We start from the raw sequence: 17,375 nt of genomic DNA, 5'->3' as shown, positions 1-17,375 counted from the left end.
GAGTACACTTGGTGATGGAGGACAGAAAAAAGTTGAGAAAAAGCAATGGATCAACACTAGAAAGAAGAGTGCAGAGATGGGAAATCATGCACTCAAATTTTATGTAGTACGAATTAAGCAAACTTTGTCAAGTTGTATTGTAGCTTTGACATAAATTTTATGTTACTAGTTGATTCAAAATTACGCTTCTTATCTTGTACATTCTTGTTTGTAATAATATTGTTTTGCTATTCATGACCAACAGTTATGACATGCGTAATAATTTTTTTATTTGTTATAGTATTATTGATCAGGATAGCAAAACAATACTATTCTCGTTTCAACTAAATTTTTCTGTAAAACAAGTCAAAAGCCAAGTGGATAACACATCGGATTCTAGTTTGACCAAATGCTCACGTGCCACGTACGAAGCCAATACAGGCAATAAAATAAACGGAGCTGGCTCTGCATATCTTACACACACACTCACTCTTTCTTCGCCGTTAGAAGCTTTTAATGCCTCGCTTTTACTCTCTTGCCAGAGAGCCCAGCCACTCCCACACTCCCACCATTATCATTCTCTCTCTCTCTCTCTCTCTCACTCTCTCTGTGTGTTATTTATAGTCTTGTAGACCAACCAACACTCTCTCTGACAAGAGCTGACTCCCCACCACCTTTCTTTAATGGCTTCCTCCCCTCACTAGGGTTCGAATTTCATTGCTCTCTCTCACTCCCGCCCCTTTCACGGCGAGCTTTCGCATCAGCCCACTTCATCTCAGAAAACCCAGATTCCTTCTTCATTCTTACAGCTCAAAGACTCAACCTTCAATCACTATCTTCCAATTCCAAGTTCCAAGCTCGTGTTCAATTGGGCCTCTTACAGTGGTTGTTCATTTATTCTTGATCAACTTGGTTTAACTTGTCATTTCGTTTTCTTTTTATTAACGAATTCGAAAGAAGAAATAAAAAAGAAAAGGGAAAAGCAGGAAAAAGTGGAGGGGTGTTGTAATTGTTGTTGGTGGGTTACTTTACCTTTGTTCTTTTGCTTTGTCCATTATTACACATGGCTTAGTGCATTTGTCTGTTCAGAGAGACCACCAAAATCCTCTCTCTCTGTTTTTGTTTGCTTTCGAGTTTCAAGCCTCTGAGAAATTCATTAGCTTTTTTAATCTCTGACCTCTGTTTTTTCGCGTCCTTTTGTGGCTTCACTCTGCTGCCTTCACCTTCTTCACCTTACTTCTCACTGTTTCTCTTCAGAACTGGAAGCTTCCGGACCTTGAAACTTTCATGGGGGCGTAGCAGACCAGTCACTTTGTGCTGTCAGAGATATTGGACTTGGAGATGGCATTCAAGCTCTTCTTTTTCATTCTTCTAGCTCCTCTCCTCGTACGTGCTTTAGAACCTGTTTTCAACGACGACGTTCTGGGCCTGATCGTGTTCAAGGCCGGGCTTCGAGACCCAAAAGCCAAGCTCACTTCATGGAGCGAAGATGACAACAATCCTTGCAGCTGGGTTGGTGTTAAATGCGACCCGAGAACCAACCGAGTCTCTGAGCTTGTTCTTGACGGCTTTTCTCTATCTGGGCATGTAGGCCGAGGCCTTTTGAGGTTGCAATTCCTTCAAATACTCTCACTTGCGAATAACAACTTCACTGGGACCATAAACCCTGATCTCCCTCACCTTGGAAGCTTACAAGTCATTGATTTGAGCCAGAACAGCCTCTCTGGGCCGATCCCGGATGAGTTTTTTATGCAATGTGGGTCGCTAAGAGTGGTTTCATTTGCTAGAAACAATCTCACAGGGCAGATTCCTCAGTCTTTGAGCATATGCCAGACATTGGTGGCGGTGAACTTTTCCTCTAATCAGCTATCTGGGAAATTGCCATCTGGGATTTGGTATTTGAGGGGCCTTCAAGCACTTGACTTGTCAGATAACTTGCTGGAGGGAGAAGTTCCTGAAGGTATGGAAAATTTGTATGATTTGAGAGTAATTAACTTCCGAAAAAACTGGTTTTCGGGGAAGCTTCCCTGGGATATTGGAAGTTGTTTACTTTTGAAGTTGCTTGATTTTAGTGAAAATTTCTTTTCTGGGAGCATTCCGGAGTCAATTCAGAGACTTAGTTCATGCAGTTCTCTGAGTTTACAGGGAAATTCTTTTGCTGGTCAAATTCCAAATTGGCTTGGTGATTTGAGGAGCCTTGAGATGTTAGATATCTCTGGTAATAATTTTTCTGGGGGAATTCCAAGCTCATTTGGAAATCTGGAGCTACTTGAAAAGTTAAATTTATCTAGGAATGAATTTACTGGAAGTTTGCCAGAGTCATTGACTAATTGCATCAAACTTTTAGCTATAGATGTTAGCCATAATCTGTTGGCAGGTAAACTTCCTTCATGGATTTTTAAGCTTGGTATACAAAGTGTTTCTCTTTCTGGCAACCGATTAAGTGGAAGTGCGGAATATAGTTCATTGACATCAATGGAAGCCTCTAATGGGGGTCTTCAGGTCTTGGATTTGTCTTCCAATGAATTTTCTGATGTGCTTCCATCCGACATTGGGGTTCTTAGTAGGTTGCAGTTCTTGAATATGTCTGGGAACCATCTCCTGGGTTCTATTCCAGCAAGTATAGGTAAATTAAAGACAGCATCTGTTGTTGACTTGAGTGACAATCAACTAAATGGAAGCATTCCTTCTGAAATTGGAGGGGTAGTCTCACTCAAGGAACTAAGGCTGCAGAAGAACTTTCTAACTGGGAAAATTCCATCTCAGATTGAGAAGTGTTCATCTCTAACATCTCTGTAAGTTTTCTTATTCTGTTTATCTCCTTTAGTAGTTCTCTTCCTTTACATACAATTTACAACAAATAGAAAGCCAACATCTGACTTAATCATTAGAAAGTTCTTAATTTTTCTAATAAAATTTATAACTTGAGGTAGCTAGACTGAAGCTGTTTTTCCAATGTGTTTTTTTCATCAAGTGTATAATGGCATTTTGATTGAACAAGGGTGGGCAAGATCCATTTGATTGATGAAATTAAAATCTTTCAATCAGTTATCATTTAGCACACTCCTGTAATTTCTTGGACATAAATAATAATAACTTGGTCAACCCATTCATTTTTCTGTTTGTTTTGGTAGTAAATATAATAGCAGTGTTGTTTTTATGTTAATTCATTTACAAGTATATGATATGAAGGTTACATTGTTCTGAATTGTTTTTCTTTTATGTGCTCCAATTATACAGGATGCTGTCCCAGAACAACCTAACTGGGCCTATTCCTGCAGCCATTGCAAACCTTTCCAATCTTCAATATGTAGACTTGTCTTTAAACAAATTCTCTGGAAGCTTACCAAAAGAGCTGACAAATCTTTCCCACCTCCTCTACTTCAATGTCTCCCATAACCACCTTCAGGGTGACCTACCCTTAGGGGGCTTCTTCAACACTATCTCACCCTCATCTGTCTCGGGCAATCCATCCCTATGTGGATCTGTTGTTAACCGTTCCTGCACTTCTGTCCACCCCAAACCCATTGTCCTCAACCCAAATTCTTCCAACCCCATTGGCAGTTCTTCCTCACCAACTCATGGTCACAAGATCATATTCAGCATATCAGCTCTCGTTGCTATAGGCGCAGCTGCATTCATTGCCATTGGTGTCATAGCTGTTACCGTCCTCAATATCCATGTGCGGTCTTCAGTTTCACGTTCTGCGGCTCCTCTTGAGTTATCTGGTGGGGAAGATTATAGTTGTTCCCCTACTACTGATCCAAACTACGGCAAGCTTGTCATGTTTTCTGGTGATGCTGACTTCGGTGCCGGGACCCAAGCCTTGCTCAACAAGGACTGTGAACTTGGTCGTGGTGGGTTTGGAGTAGTGTACAGAACAGTCCTTAGAGATGGGCGTTCAGTTGCAATAAAAAAGCTAACGGTCTCAAGTTTGATCAAGTCCCAAGAAGATTTTGAGAGGGAAGTTAAGGGACTTGGAAAGATCAGGCACCATAATCTTGTGGCACTTGAAGGATATTACTGGACTCCGTCGTTGCAGCTCCTCATATACGAGTATATACCTTGCGGGAGTCTGTATAAGAATCTGCATGATGGACTTGGAAAAAGCTGCCTCACTTGGCGACAGAGGTTCAACATAATTCTAGGGATGGCAAAGGGTTTGGCTCATTTGCACCAAATAAACATAATTCACTACAATTTGAAATCAACTAACGTTTTGATAGACAGCTCTGGTGCTCCAAAGGTAGGAGACTTTGGCCTGGCAAGGCTGTTGCCAACGTTAGACCGGTGCATCTTAAGCAGCAAAATCCAAAGTGCACTTGGCTACATGGCGCCTGAGTTTGCATGTCAAACGGTTAAGATTACTGAGAAATGTGATGTGTATGGGTTCGGAATCTTGGTTTTGGAGGTGGTGACAGGGAAGCGGCCTGTGGAATATATGGAGGATGATGTGGTGGTACTTTGTGACATGGTGAGGGGAGCACTGGAGGAAGGCAGGGTAGAGGAATGCCTTGACCAAAAGCTCCTGGGTAATTTTCCAGCAGATGAGGCAATTCCAGTGGTCAAGCTGGGTTTGATATGTGCATCTCAAGTGCCATCAAACCGCCCGGACATGAATGAAGTAATCAACATTTTAGAACTCATCCAATGCCCTTCAGAAGTCCAGGAGGAATTAGAATAAATTTAGTTTACAGATTAAGAAAAGTAACAGGTTCATATGTTCCGGTGAAGAACAATCCGGTTTGGTTCAAGCAAAAGAAAAAAAGAATATAGTGTTGGAGGTCCATTTCCATGTCTTTCAATCCTTTTAAGAGTATTGTATTTTTGTCTGTACTTTTTTGCCTGTTGAATTCTATAGCACTTGTATGGTGCCGGATTGCTTTTCACCGGTTTGAAATGGGACAATTTGAATGGTGTTTAGATTCAAGATCTCTCAGTATACCCCACAATGACTCAAAATCTTAAGATACAATACAAATATTAATAACCCAGCAATGCACTTGATGCTAGTTCACCTACCTCTGATCCTAAGTGATGCCTCAAGGGCTCAATTCAAAGGCCAAATAGAGCCTCAAACAAAAGAAGAGAATACAATAACAATAATAGTAGTAAGATTAAAACTCCGTGAAAAAGGGTCTTAACTTGCATATCAATGTTCTCATGTTCGAAACTTATAACACCTCGATATTGTGTGTGAGGAAACTCCCCTCCCCCAATATTGCTTGTATTTGAAAAAAAGTAGTATTAGAATATAAGCTATCTAAAAGAGCAACACCCTCTTGCTTTAGTTATACTTTTCTGTGGCCCATGCCATGTTGCTTTATTTATACTACAACCCTACTTAATTTCAATAAGTTTTACTTGAGTTAAAGAATTTCTTGCACATTAGGCGAAACATGGATAATAATAACTTTGGCATTTATAATCAAACACCATCATGTGCATATTTATGCGTACTCCACTGACCCTAATCAACACAATTGTGTTCTTTATCATAATTCCAAAAGCTCTGTTTCTTCCTGCAAGTATGGTCAATAATTAATCCCTTAGATGTGAAGCTTTGTTTAATCAAAGGGTTCTGGACCCGAGGGGAACCTAATCAAACGGCCGTGGACATCATCAAAGCACCTCACATGGAGCTCCTCAAGGCTACTTACAAAGCTTTTTCCAACAGTGATTATAATGCAGTGCATGGCAATCATGCCATGTCCTGCAAATTACAATAAAAGAGCTTTTTGATTTATAGTCACGCAACATACACATACGAACCAACCAAATCTGAACCAGTTGATTAAGGTGGAGACTCAGAAAAAAAAGACCACCTTGGAAATCGATGCATTTTAGGACCAGAAAGTTTTTGCCTTTGATTATTTTGTCTGCTTTTTAACGAGAAACAGAATGATACATAGACCCACCACGCTTCCACTAAGGACCTCAATGGTGAGGTCATTTTGAAGAAGTCTTGTCGGGGCCAACAGGACACAAGCAATTCTTTTACTTAAATAAAAAAACACTGTATTTACACAGAATCAATGTCTCCCAAGTAAGTTGATTTGTGTATACTTTTATATGCTATCTTATCTTTAGTGCACTGTGACTCAGAAATATAAAATAATGCAGCGGTGTACTTGGGTTCCAGAGAATGTGCGATTTACATTGAAACTGTGCTAGAATCTGTGATTTACAGTGAAATAAAAGTATGCATGCGCTACAAATTGGCAACTTTGGTTTGGATAGGGACGTCTGTGATCTGACACCATTTTCATGGACCTGACCTGCTAACAAAAAGGTGAAAAACATACCATATCTGTATGCTGTGCGGTGTTTTTATTTCAAATTGAGTGACAGGCACCACCAATGCCTTTTGTTTCTCATGTTGGGTCCCAGCTTGGGGCGCAGTTCAAAATTTACCAACCTGAACATGGGAAGCAAAATGCAAAGGCAACTCATTTTCAATTGGGTTTTTGGAGCTACCTACCACTCCATACATTTTGCTTCTCACAGTGCACAAATTTGGAGCATTGCAGGCAGAGGAGGTATGATATAAGGCAAAGCTTTGGTGCTTTATCTTACAAGAACTTGCCTGAGTTGGTTTTACTTCAACTTGAACAATGCCTACTTTGAACTTTCATTGTGTAACAATATGATCTTTTATTTTGTTAATCCTCGAAAAAGTATAACTTGAACAGAGTCTCCATTTCACATGAAGTTTCCTAGCTGAATTTCATTTTTTGAATTGCTATAGCTAATAAGAAAGAGTCACTGCAAATAAGGGGCTCGGTGATCACATGCTACTTATGTAAATGTTCTTTGTCCTAGTAATGTACTAGTTTACAGATTTCTAAGAAAGGATAAGTACAATTAAGAAGAAAAAAAAATGCAAGGTTAACATTGTGCAATTTGAATTGAAGAAATCGAACCAAGTGGAGCAAAGAGTGTAGTTTGGCCAAAAATATATTACCTCTTGCAATTACAGTAAAAATGAATGACTTATACAGACCTATTTTATGGGATCTCCCTATTACACAAAAACCACTAGTCGAAAATGGTTTCATTTTGTATCTCAGATTTTCCTATTTGTTGTGTACCCAATCCTTCTTTATCTTCTTTCCCATTTTCTCTTCCTCCATCTTTTTGGGCAAACTCTATTCTGGGCCCTTTTTGGCTGTTTTAAACTAACTAATCATCCCAGTCATTTTCCCACCCATCTTTGTTTGCAGACCTAGAAGTAAGGCCATTCGCCGAGATGCTTCCCACAAGATGCGCCCCCGGTGACTTCACTGCATTATCTCCATCCCAATCATCATCCCAACCCTGATCCCAGCCTTCAGCCGTTTCTACAGCAGTTGCCGAAACAGATTCTGGCAATCCCATTTCAAGTTCCTGATATGGAACTCCACCTCCAGTACGCTGTTTCCTCTTCCTAGCCTTGCAGAAAGCCCACGTCCCGCCAAAAATTAGCACTGTAACAATCAAGAAGTAAGCACCATTGATTGGGGTCACTACCTTCTCATAAGAAGGAAGACGCAGGAAAAAATTTCCATCAGATACTGGTGGGTCCATATGAAGCTCACATTCTCCGTTTCCAGTATTTAGAGTTATTTTGGTGCTTCTATCAATATCAAGTGATATATTGACCTGAAAAGGCAAACAAATAAACATTGCGGTTTTGCTTTTAGAAAAATGCAAATGTAAGCCCCACAAAAACAGTAACAGAAAACCACAAGTATAATTTCATGGTTCATCCATGCCAGCAAATAATGAGCCCTTATAGGAAGCAGGTTAACGCATTGTAGTAAGGTTATGCATCCAATGACAAGTCTTTTCCACTGAATTACAAATTCAGCTGGGTGTTTTAGACACAAACAAGGTCCTTTCAACATCTCAGTTCTAAACGAAATAGCAGTAGGGAAGATTGAATGTCCCTTCTCATACACCTTCCTCCTCCCTTCTGCATATCTCAGCCATGATTTTAATTTCTACTATATTCCCAACATTTTAGAGGGGGGAAAGACAGGTGAAGAGAGGGGGAATAAACCTTTTTTTATTGACCAGTGAGGGAGAAGAGAATTAAAACTAAAAACCATCTAAAATAGTTTTTAGTTTTCATTTTAGAAAGCCATTCTATGTTTCATTTCTTCTCTCTCAACTCTTGCTTTAATTTTCTTTTGCCAAAAAACAGCCTACCAAATGGACTCTTATTAATCATGCCAACAATGCCCTTTTCTTAAGATATAAAAAGCTATAACTTCTAATCACTACCGAAAACAGCCAATCAGGAAAACAACAACAAAGTAGCAGAGTTATGATAAGGAACTCTCCTGTGAGCATTGCAATTTCACCACTGGACATGCATTTGTCATCCAGCACTGAAAAGCTTCTATGCTTATGCTATGCACATTATAGTAGAATTTCCTATCAACTTTACCTTCTCATTTTTGTGTTTGGCAATCTTTAGGTCCATCTTGGTATTTTCTGCAGAAACCTTGGACTTCAAAGTGCTGTCTCCAATGTTTTGGACCAGAATGACCACTTCTTTGGACCCTGCAACATGGGAAAAGAAAATAAAATCAGTGGTTTTATTATGAGGTCAAATGGTATTGATTTATGTTCAGCACTCTGCATTCACTGCTTTAATAAACAAAATGTATAGTAAAGCAGTGGATACTGGATGTAACTTCACTAGGCACATAACGCAATTTAACATCTCCACTTACTCATGTAAACCACAGAGAACATCTCGATCACAAAATATACATAGCTTATGATCATCTTAATCTTAGACACTAATGAAGTTGAGTCTAATACTGCTCTTCATAATCATCAAACTACATTAGCCAGAATTTAAGCAAAATCAGCAATTGTGTTCATTATATATGTTCCAGAAACTGTCTGAAAGATTGCAGGAGATGTGACTATGACATCAAAGCAATTCTGAGAAGTAATTGGCACAGCTGGGCGCCTTTAAGCATTTACTTTTTGGTTAATACGTTTTATAAATTTTACCTATATCCAAGAGAAAATCCTCAGATAATGTCAAACTATTCTTATGAAAGTAGAGGCCTACAACTCAAGGGCATTCATCTACCAATCCAAATTGTTGATGCGTCCGTGTTTTATTTTGACATGTCATATACATGCTTGTAAACTTAATTATCAAGAGGAAAAGCCTTACTATCACGCCTTATGTTGTAGAACAAACCAAGTTTCTATGCAATTATACATATATAACTTGTAATGAATAAGTCTAAACACCAAATGCATAAGTCATACCATTGATACTAATGACAACCTAATATCAGTTCTAGCGATAGCACAAATGCACACCACGAAAATTGTCATCAGGCATTCCAATGTAGTATGCATGCAATCAAGCAAAACACAATGCCAAAAAAATAATAATAATAATAATAAAAAAATCATCTTTTAATTCAATCTCAGCATCCTAATTTTGTACAAAACATTTTTCACATAATCACTCTAAACAAACACAACTTTTCAACCTCAATGCACATTATCACGAAAACCTATTATAATCGACTGTCAGGAAAAAGGTACCAACAGTTATGTGAATTACCACTATCAAAGCTCTTAATGCAAGCAACCACCACATCCTTGATCTGGCATCTTTTGATTATCCCATCGCAGCTTTCCCTATCCGCATTCTGCGAATTGTTCACATTATCGTTCTTCTCCTTCTCTATCTCCTTACTCTTTACCTTACCACCTTCAGGGGAGTCCTCCTTATTCTTTACCTTACCACCTTCAGGCGAGTCCTCCTTATTCTTTACCTTACCACCTTCAGGAGGTGCACTCGCCGAATTCGGTTCATCTTTCAACTGCTTTGAATTCGGATCCTGTTTCGGTGTCGTAGCAGGAACCGGGTTCGGATCCTTTTTGGATTCCGTGTCAGGCGTCGGATTTGGATCCTTCTTTTCTTTATTCGGACCCTTCCCTTCATCCGTTTTAGTATTATTATTCAAACCCCTTGGACCTGGATCCGCTTTCGGAGTCTTGGCGGGTGGCAGAGTGTCCGTTTTGTTCTTACTTGGATCGTCATCCGCCATAGGAACAGACCTATTGCCACCAGAACTTGAAACTGGAGGGGGAGGAGACGGAGGAGGCGGAGGAGGACTTGGCACCGGAGAATCCTTGCCCTAAAATTTATGAAAATAAATAAACCAAACCGATTTTTGACCTAAAAACAAGTAATTTAGACTCTAAGAGAGGGAAAAGAGAGTTACTGGTACTGTCGAACTGTCGTTTTGAGGCTCACCAATCAAAATTCTATGCTTGGAGAGCAAAGAAGCATTGGAAGCCTCCGCAACAATGAAGATAAATAAGAACACTGTCAGAAAACCATTTCTATCCATTGAATTGAGACTTCGACGCTCCTTTTCAGATCGGATTTAGGTACTCCACGCCAAAACCCTAGCAATTAATCCCATTTTGTGGATAAAGTTGCAGCCTTTATACATTAAGATGAAATCTGCGCAATTGGGTTTTCAATGAGCTGGAAACGGAGAGATGGGTTAGAAGTTTCAAGTGAATCGGAATCGTGGAAGGATTGGGATTTGAGGGTTTAGGATTGAATTGAGATAATCTAGGGTTTTAGATCGGAATCTGTGTTCTTCAGAGATTTGACGCTAGGTTGCTATAGAAGTCAGCTCTACAGAGAGTCCAGACATCAATCGGACAGTTGGAACACGTAGCCAGTTACCACTGCTACGATCTTATTTTCCCAAATTAAAAATCATTAAATAAATAAATATAGTTTAAAAAAACCTATCAAAAGGGTGTGCATGGATGCATGGGCCGTCTTTGTATGGATATCATTTTGGGCCAAGTCCTAGTATTGAACTTTGGAGAAATGACGGCCTTCACCTGGAAAGCTGGTTTGTAAACTCTGTATATTGGAAACGTCATTTTTTTGAAACTTATAATCACTAGGAGAGCCGCTCAGCTATGGTGTGTGGATGACTGTTAACCATCATGGATGTGAACTTCACAGTAATCAATCATTGCCGGCCGACAGTCACGTCGATGTTAACCCCCTGCAAAAACTCTACTAAATTGTGAAGAAGGAAAGTTTTACTTACTGCCTAGGCACATTCCATGCGGCACGAGTCATCCAATTCACAAGGACTTTGTGACTTTGCAACATCATCCTGAAGGTACGAGGTAAGCCAACTAGCCCTTATTCCCAGAAGTATGATTTAGTACAATTCAAAGCAAATCTAGCCACATTGAAGATGTCTTTTACTAGTTAGAATATAATCTGTAGAAGAACACAAATAAAGAAAAAAGGCAAATGCAGATGAATCTTAATTACTTTTGTGCTAATTAAGCCTTCAGCACTGAAAAAGAGTACTGCTGATATAAATATGGAATAAAACATAGTTCCTTTCATGCAAGAAAGAATAAAGTGTATCCGGACTCCAGTTTGGCTGCTAAACTCACGGCTTTGGCTTAAGTATTCAATCGCAGTCTTCCTCATTCATGGTTTTAACTTTCTAGAGTTGCTTCTTATAATATTATATAATTTAACGGTATCTTGATATTTCTTTTCCCAAAATTGAAAGAGATTTCAAGTTCGAACTAATTAACCTATCATAGATTCATAACAAGGCTTTATATTGACCGTAGTGTAATACACAATTGTTTCCTCGATTAATGTGCTATATGATAATTGCAAAAACCAATATCTCCATTCAATTCTATGAAAACCTTTCGAGATTACATCTTTTCAGTTTCCATGTTGGTGATATATATTCCTTGCTTCCTTAATTTGTTCATCATCCATCAGCTTGGCTTCTCAGTCTTAGCTCAAGCCACATTGAAAAAGGAAACATTCAACCCTTTAAGCCTCTGTTTGATATAAACATGTGAGGCAATGGCACAATGCAAATGGTGAAGACAAAGAAGGCAATGGGCCAAGCAGAAGTGAATAAGCAAGTGATCTTGAGGACGTTTGGGGATGACAAAAGCTCTCTGCTTGACCATTTTGAGAGGCTCTCTGTTGAGTTGCAGCTGAACCAAGCCATGCTGAGGCGGAGTCTCTCTGAGCCAACCCAAATTCGGTCCCAGCAACCTCTTTTAATCTGTCAGGCTCCATCAGAATCAGAACCACCACCACCACCACCACCTTTGGTTACCAAGAAAAGGCGTGGCTCAGGCTTAAGCAAGGTTCTGAAGAAGATGATCAAGCCCATTCTAAGCAGAATGAGTGCAAAAAAGAAGGAAATCCCAGATGCAAAAGACCCCAGGTTTTGGAAGACATTTAGTAGATCCATGCGCCTTTGAAGTATGCACAACATTTGAGAAATAGTTAGTAATATTTATTTACTTTTGTTTCGTTCTATGTTTTTAATTCCTTTTGTAAGTGCTTGTATGCACATTTTGCAGATCATGAATACACATACACTACACCATCCCTACACAAAATGGACAGTGTCAATTCCCATTGAACACGAACACAACCCAATCTAACGACTTCCCTATCAGAGAATGGTGACAAATCCCAAAATGAAAATTTAAAAGGCTGATGTCGTTAAAGTGCCTGCCTTGCCCCCAACATACGACACTGTATTTGTTATCGTTTTACCCAAAATCTAATCAAAGATTTTTTTTTTCTCTGTACCAAGCTGGATAGTACTCCACAGATTATCCATGGACATCTCCCTGATGCCTTCTTCATATCCTACACCCTTCACACTTGTTCAGTCTCCCTCTCCATCTCCATCTCCTTTATGGAGAACTCACAACAAAAGAACCCAACATGGTAAGCTACTTGTCTTTGCAGCACGTTCGTGCTCTGCTACAAATCCCACTGGAACCACACCATTGAATGTTGTCAATCTTGCTGACAAAACCCACCAGTCATACCCAAAAGATTATGGCTTGCAGTCCAGTGTCGAAGAACCAAAGCTAGATTTTGATAGCATAGCTAGTAGATTGCAGGTACAGAGATTTATTGATAGAATTAAAGCTTTGCCCTTTAGAGAGACGAGTGTAATTCTTGGTATCTTTGAACATGATGGTTGCTTTCAGACCGTATCTGAATTCAATGCTCTGCTTATGGCTTTAGTCATAGCAAAAGAGCCTGACATTGCTTTGAGCCTGTTTAATGAAGTATCAGCTTACAGGTTAGTGCCAGATTCTTTGACATTTTCCATCATGATAAGGTGTTACTGCGAGAAAAATGATCTGGATGAAGCCAAAAGGGTTTTAGTCCATATGGTTGAAAATGGGTTTTACCCTAATGCTGCAACAATCACTGTTCTGATAAATTCATTGTGCAAAAGAGGTAGGTTGCAGAGAGCTTTGGAGGTTTTGGAGGTCATGGGTAGAATTGGGTGCAAGCCAACTGTTCAGATATACAATTGCTTGTTGAAGGGGTTGTGCTATGTTGGGAGGGTGGAGGATGCATATGAAATGTTGATGAGAATCAAGAAAGATGCCATAAAACCTGACATTTACACATTCACAGCTGTTATGGATGGTTTTTGTAAAGTGGGTCGCTCAGATGAGGCAATGGAATTGCTTGATGAAGCTGTGGAAATGGGGTTGACACCAGATGTGGTCACTTTCAACACTCTGTTTAATGGGTATTGCAAGGAAGGCAGGCCAATGGAGGGACTTAATGTGTTAAAGCAGATGAAAGAGAGAAACTGCAACCCTGATTGTATTACTTACAGCACTTTGTTGCATGGATTGTTAAAATGGGGTAAAACTCGTAATGCTCTTAAGGTTTATAAGGAGATGGTTGAAAATGGGTTTGAAGTAGATGGGAGATTGATGAACAATCTTGTTAGAGGGTTATGTAGGAGATCGAGGAAGGAAAAAGACCTCTTCGAAGATGCACATGAAGTGTTTGAGAAAATGCAGAATGGGATTTTGGGCATAAACGCTAGTACATATGGCTTGATGATCCAAACTCTTTGCATGGAAAAGAAGATGTATGCAGCTGTGTTCTGTTTGCAGCAGATGATTGGAATGGGCTATTCACCATGGATTATCACCTTTAACAATGTAATTAAAACCCTTTGTGTTGAGGGAAAGGTGACTGAGGCACTGTTAGTATTGAGCATCATGTATGAAGGTGGTAGAGGAACCAATGGAATATCTTATAAACCTTTGATTCATGGATTGAATCGGCGGGGAAGTTTCCTTGGCGCTTGTAGTGTATATGGCGCGGCATTGAAGAGAGGTGTAATTCCTAATACAAAACCTCAACAATGACAAAAAAAAATTGCTCATCCTCAGCCTTCATATAAGCTATTTTCTTTTTTCAAATACGCCAATCACTTACAGCAGGAGTTCAAAGGTTTACAAACCTTCCACTAACTTGATGTACAGATATAACATATGTATGCTCTAGCATCAAATTTAATAAAGTTTCTGCCTGGTAAACAAAATTACAATACAAAATTTTCTTGGCCGGTGTTGAGAAATCTCTGACTCAAAACTTATGCGCGATTCATGTATTGCCCAGTTCTGGTATCCACCATTATTTCATCACCTATATTTACAAAGAGTGGGACATTGACAATAGCACCGGTGTCGAGAGTCGCTGGCTTCGATCCACCTGCGAGCAAAGTTCAGTTAGAAGATGTTGCCTCTTTGATTGTTGATAACAAAGAACTGCGACATTTAGTTATAGACAGGAGTTTATCACTTCTAAAACCCAAGATATCAATCAGGCGCCCATTCTGCACCTGAGAGCTGATTAATCAGCTCACCTACTCAGCCTAACCTTGTAATAGCATTTTTGTCTGCTGGCATCTTACCAGCCTTCAGGTCCCCAAACAAGTCATGGACTGATGGGTATTTACACCAATAACATACTAAATTTGGTCCTTGAAAATTGTGAGAGACACAAAATGCATTACCTTGAGCTGTGTCACCTTTAAGTCCAGGATCAACATCAACCACAGTCAGTTTCACTGTGATGGGGATGTCAACATCGATAAGCTACAAGTAAACCACAAAAAGCAGATTACTTTTCAAAAGGCCATATAATAATACAAACCACCACCATCATCTATGTTTTCTTTGTTGATGCCACTCACACAAACAAATATATGCATCTCACCATGAATCTAAGACGTACTAACAAAAAAAGTCAATGACTATCAAAACATTGCTCGAGAGACTGCTCTGTGTTCTTTGGGTAGTGCCCAAGAGCTCCGTCTGGGACAATTATTCTTGGATAAAAAGAACCATCTTGGGCACAATTGATCATGTGCATAATGAACTTTGCCGCAAAAAGTGGGAATTTAATTGCTTGAGAAAAAATGGATTGCTTAAAAGAGAATAAGGAAAGTACTCTATCATTCCAAAGAAGCAAATTGCAGTCCATTCCCTCTTTCAGCCATTTTGTTTTGTCCCCGATACTTGATTCATTTACACGAGTTTCTTCATAGGTAGTCTGAGACAAGAGAAAGAAAAAACCTATTTGAGATAGAAAAATAAAGATAGCGATCACTATCTTATAAAGATAACAGCATCAGCTAGCTTCCCTGAGAACAGGAATAGATCCCAGGTGTCCTAAAGACTAAAGTGAATAACTTATAGTCCATAACTCCATACGAATGAATATCATATTTTAATTTTGCAAGTAAAAACTCTACTGAAGAATACCAAGTCCATGAATACAAACTGGGGACCGTCTTTGTATGTGAATTGCTTTGTTTCCTTGTATATATTTGCCTCATTAATCTGGAAAAACAATCAAACATGAGAATGTATATATGTCACTGTACTGTACAGACATCTAAACATGACTGACCATTGCACTTGGTATCTGTTGATGATATCTATTGTTGAAAAAGTTGTGTCATGTAACATGAATATACATAACATATCTGGTCTCACAGAAAGATTCACCGAAAGGTGACGACCTCAGCCTGGGGAGGAGGTCTGGTGGCATTACGAACATAATACTTACAACATAACATTTTGAAGCATACCTTGGATACAAGATATTTGTATAAATATATGACTCATTCCTTAACAAGGTTTGTGAAAAATAATCCAGATGGAGTATCTTTTCTTAGAAACACAGTAAACCATCAAAAACTAAATAAATTATGTCATATGCTACATATTCAGTTGACTTGTTTACTTGTTAGCAACTAACAATTGCATCAAACTTTATATACATTTGAAAACAGAAATTAATGATGGATCAATGAAATCAATGAACATTACCGTGCTGCCCGCTCGAAATGTTTTCTCAACAGTGTTTCCTGATATATAATTGCGCATCTTGGTCCTTACAAATGCAGCCCCTTTCCCAGGTTTCACATGAAGAAATTCTACAGAAGGCCAACAGATAGAAAACTAATAAGCTTCCATTGACTTATGACTTATACAAATAAATAGTTGTTTGCCTGACCAAATGAAAAGATTCCTCCTGGGAATATTAGAACATATGAAAACAAGACAATTCAGATATAGAGGCAGATTACAATGGGGTACACCTATAACCAACTTAAACATCCCTAGAAACTCTTTGACATACCAAAAGTCTCAAATTAGTATCATAGTGTTCAAAAGGCTTTTGATTTTTTCTAATTACACACACACATCATGATACCATGAAATTCCAAATCTCCCATGGGAGCCTCATAAACCAACCTAAAGATACAGGCTCCCTAGAGTACATCTATCGTAAGATTACCAGCAAAGAAACACAAATGTCATGTGAGTAATACTAAAAATAGTAGTTATAAAAACAATAAAAATTATAACTTCAGCAATTAGATATAATAAGATACAGAGACAGGGGTCCCAGAAATGAAGATTTCTATTTAATGTGGACAATATACCAGAAAAACTCAATATGTAATATACCCAATAACCAAAAAGTCAACATTTTTCGGCTTAAACTAAAACGAATACAAAAAACAAATGAGGAGGAAGAAGAAGATATAACTATAAGTACCTATAACTCGCCAAGGAGCTCCATCAACTTCAATGTTGGAACCCACTTTGATATCGTTGCTAGAAAACGCCATTATCCCTGAAATTTTCACAACCCAACATCATTTCACAAACCCAAAAACCAAAACTTTATGAATTAAAATCAGTAAAAGAGGAAAACTCAAAGAGTGAGAGAGTCAAAGGAGCTTACTGGGACATCTGAGACGTAGGGGCGTTCGGGCAGAACTCCGCATTGGCAGAAAGAACGGCTTGGATGAGAATGAAAGTGATGATAGCTGTGATGGACGGCTGAGGATGGAGGAAGCTGATGAGACATTGAAGGATGTTGCCATTCCCGCCATGGCTATGGCTGTTTTGAGAAAGCAAAGGTGTGTGATTTTCTCAGTATTCGTGTGTGTTTTCCCGGAAATTTAGAGGGCCATGACAATGCGCCTGAGTGTTTTGCT

The 17,375-nt window shown here is 39.1% G+C and overlaps 4 protein-coding genes across 7 annotated transcripts; 2 read left to right on the top strand and 2 right to left on the bottom strand.

Moving 5' to 3' along the window:
* Positions 409-4,909, top strand: LOC18772236 (leucine-rich repeat receptor-like protein kinase PXC2). Its single transcript, XM_007207088.2, has 3 exons — positions 409-997; positions 1,237-2,774; positions 3,220-4,909. The coding sequence occupies exons 2-3, from the start codon at positions 1,321-1,323 to the stop codon at positions 4,661-4,663; spliced, it is 2,898 nt and encodes a 965-aa protein (XP_007207150.1). The 5' UTR covers positions 409-997; positions 1,237-1,320; the 3' UTR covers positions 4,664-4,909.
* LOC18773292 (arp2/3 complex-activating protein rickA) lies at positions 6,861-10,741 on the bottom strand. Of its 3 annotated transcripts, XM_020566389.1 has the most exons (5): positions 10,227-10,741; positions 9,545-10,139; positions 8,411-8,526; positions 7,557-7,620; positions 6,861-7,445 (listed from the first exon to the last, which is right to left on the bottom strand). In XM_020566389.1, exons 1-5 carry the CDS (start codon positions 10,353-10,355, stop codon positions 7,162-7,164), a joined length of 1,188 nt encoding a protein of 395 aa, XP_020421978.1. In that variant the 5' UTR covers positions 10,356-10,741; the 3' UTR covers positions 6,861-7,161. The 3 variants fall into 3 exon arrangements, with proteins under 3 accessions (XP_020421978.1, XP_020421977.1, XP_007205242.1); XM_020566388.1 differs by having other exon boundaries at positions 6,861-7,620; positions 10,227-10,739; XM_007205180.2 differs by having other exon boundaries at positions 6,861-7,620; positions 9,560-10,139; positions 10,227-10,737.
* Positions 12,543-14,240, top strand: LOC18772757 (pentatricopeptide repeat-containing protein At5g41170, mitochondrial). Its single transcript, XM_020567051.1, has one exon. It carries the CDS (start codon positions 12,652-12,654, stop codon positions 14,221-14,223), a length of 1,572 nt encoding a protein of 523 aa, XP_020422640.1. The 5' UTR covers positions 12,543-12,651; the 3' UTR covers positions 14,224-14,240.
* Positions 14,222-17,375, bottom strand: LOC18775244 (elongation factor P). 2 transcript variants are annotated; one of them, XM_007205748.2, is made up of 7 exons: positions 17,120-17,375; positions 16,931-17,008; positions 16,195-16,301; positions 15,625-15,702; positions 15,311-15,412; positions 14,874-14,955; positions 14,222-14,569 (listed from the first exon to the last, which is right to left on the bottom strand). In XM_007205748.2, the coding sequence occupies exons 1-7, from the start codon at positions 17,268-17,270 to the stop codon at positions 14,451-14,453; spliced, it is 717 nt and encodes a 238-aa protein (XP_007205810.1). In that variant the 5' UTR covers positions 17,271-17,375; the 3' UTR covers positions 14,222-14,450. The 2 variants fall into 2 exon arrangements, with proteins under 2 accessions (XP_007205810.1, XP_020422641.1); XM_020567052.1 differs by lacking the exon at positions 15,625-15,702 and having other exon boundaries at positions 17,120-17,373.

This window comes from Prunus persica, chromosome G6 (genome assembly GCF_000346465.2).
Source record: "Prunus persica cultivar Lovell chromosome G6, Prunus_persica_NCBIv2, whole genome shotgun sequence".
Classification (NCBI taxonomy): Eukaryota; Viridiplantae; Streptophyta; class Magnoliopsida; order Rosales; family Rosaceae; genus Prunus; species Prunus persica.
This window is presented reverse-complemented; position numbering and strand designations above follow the sequence as displayed.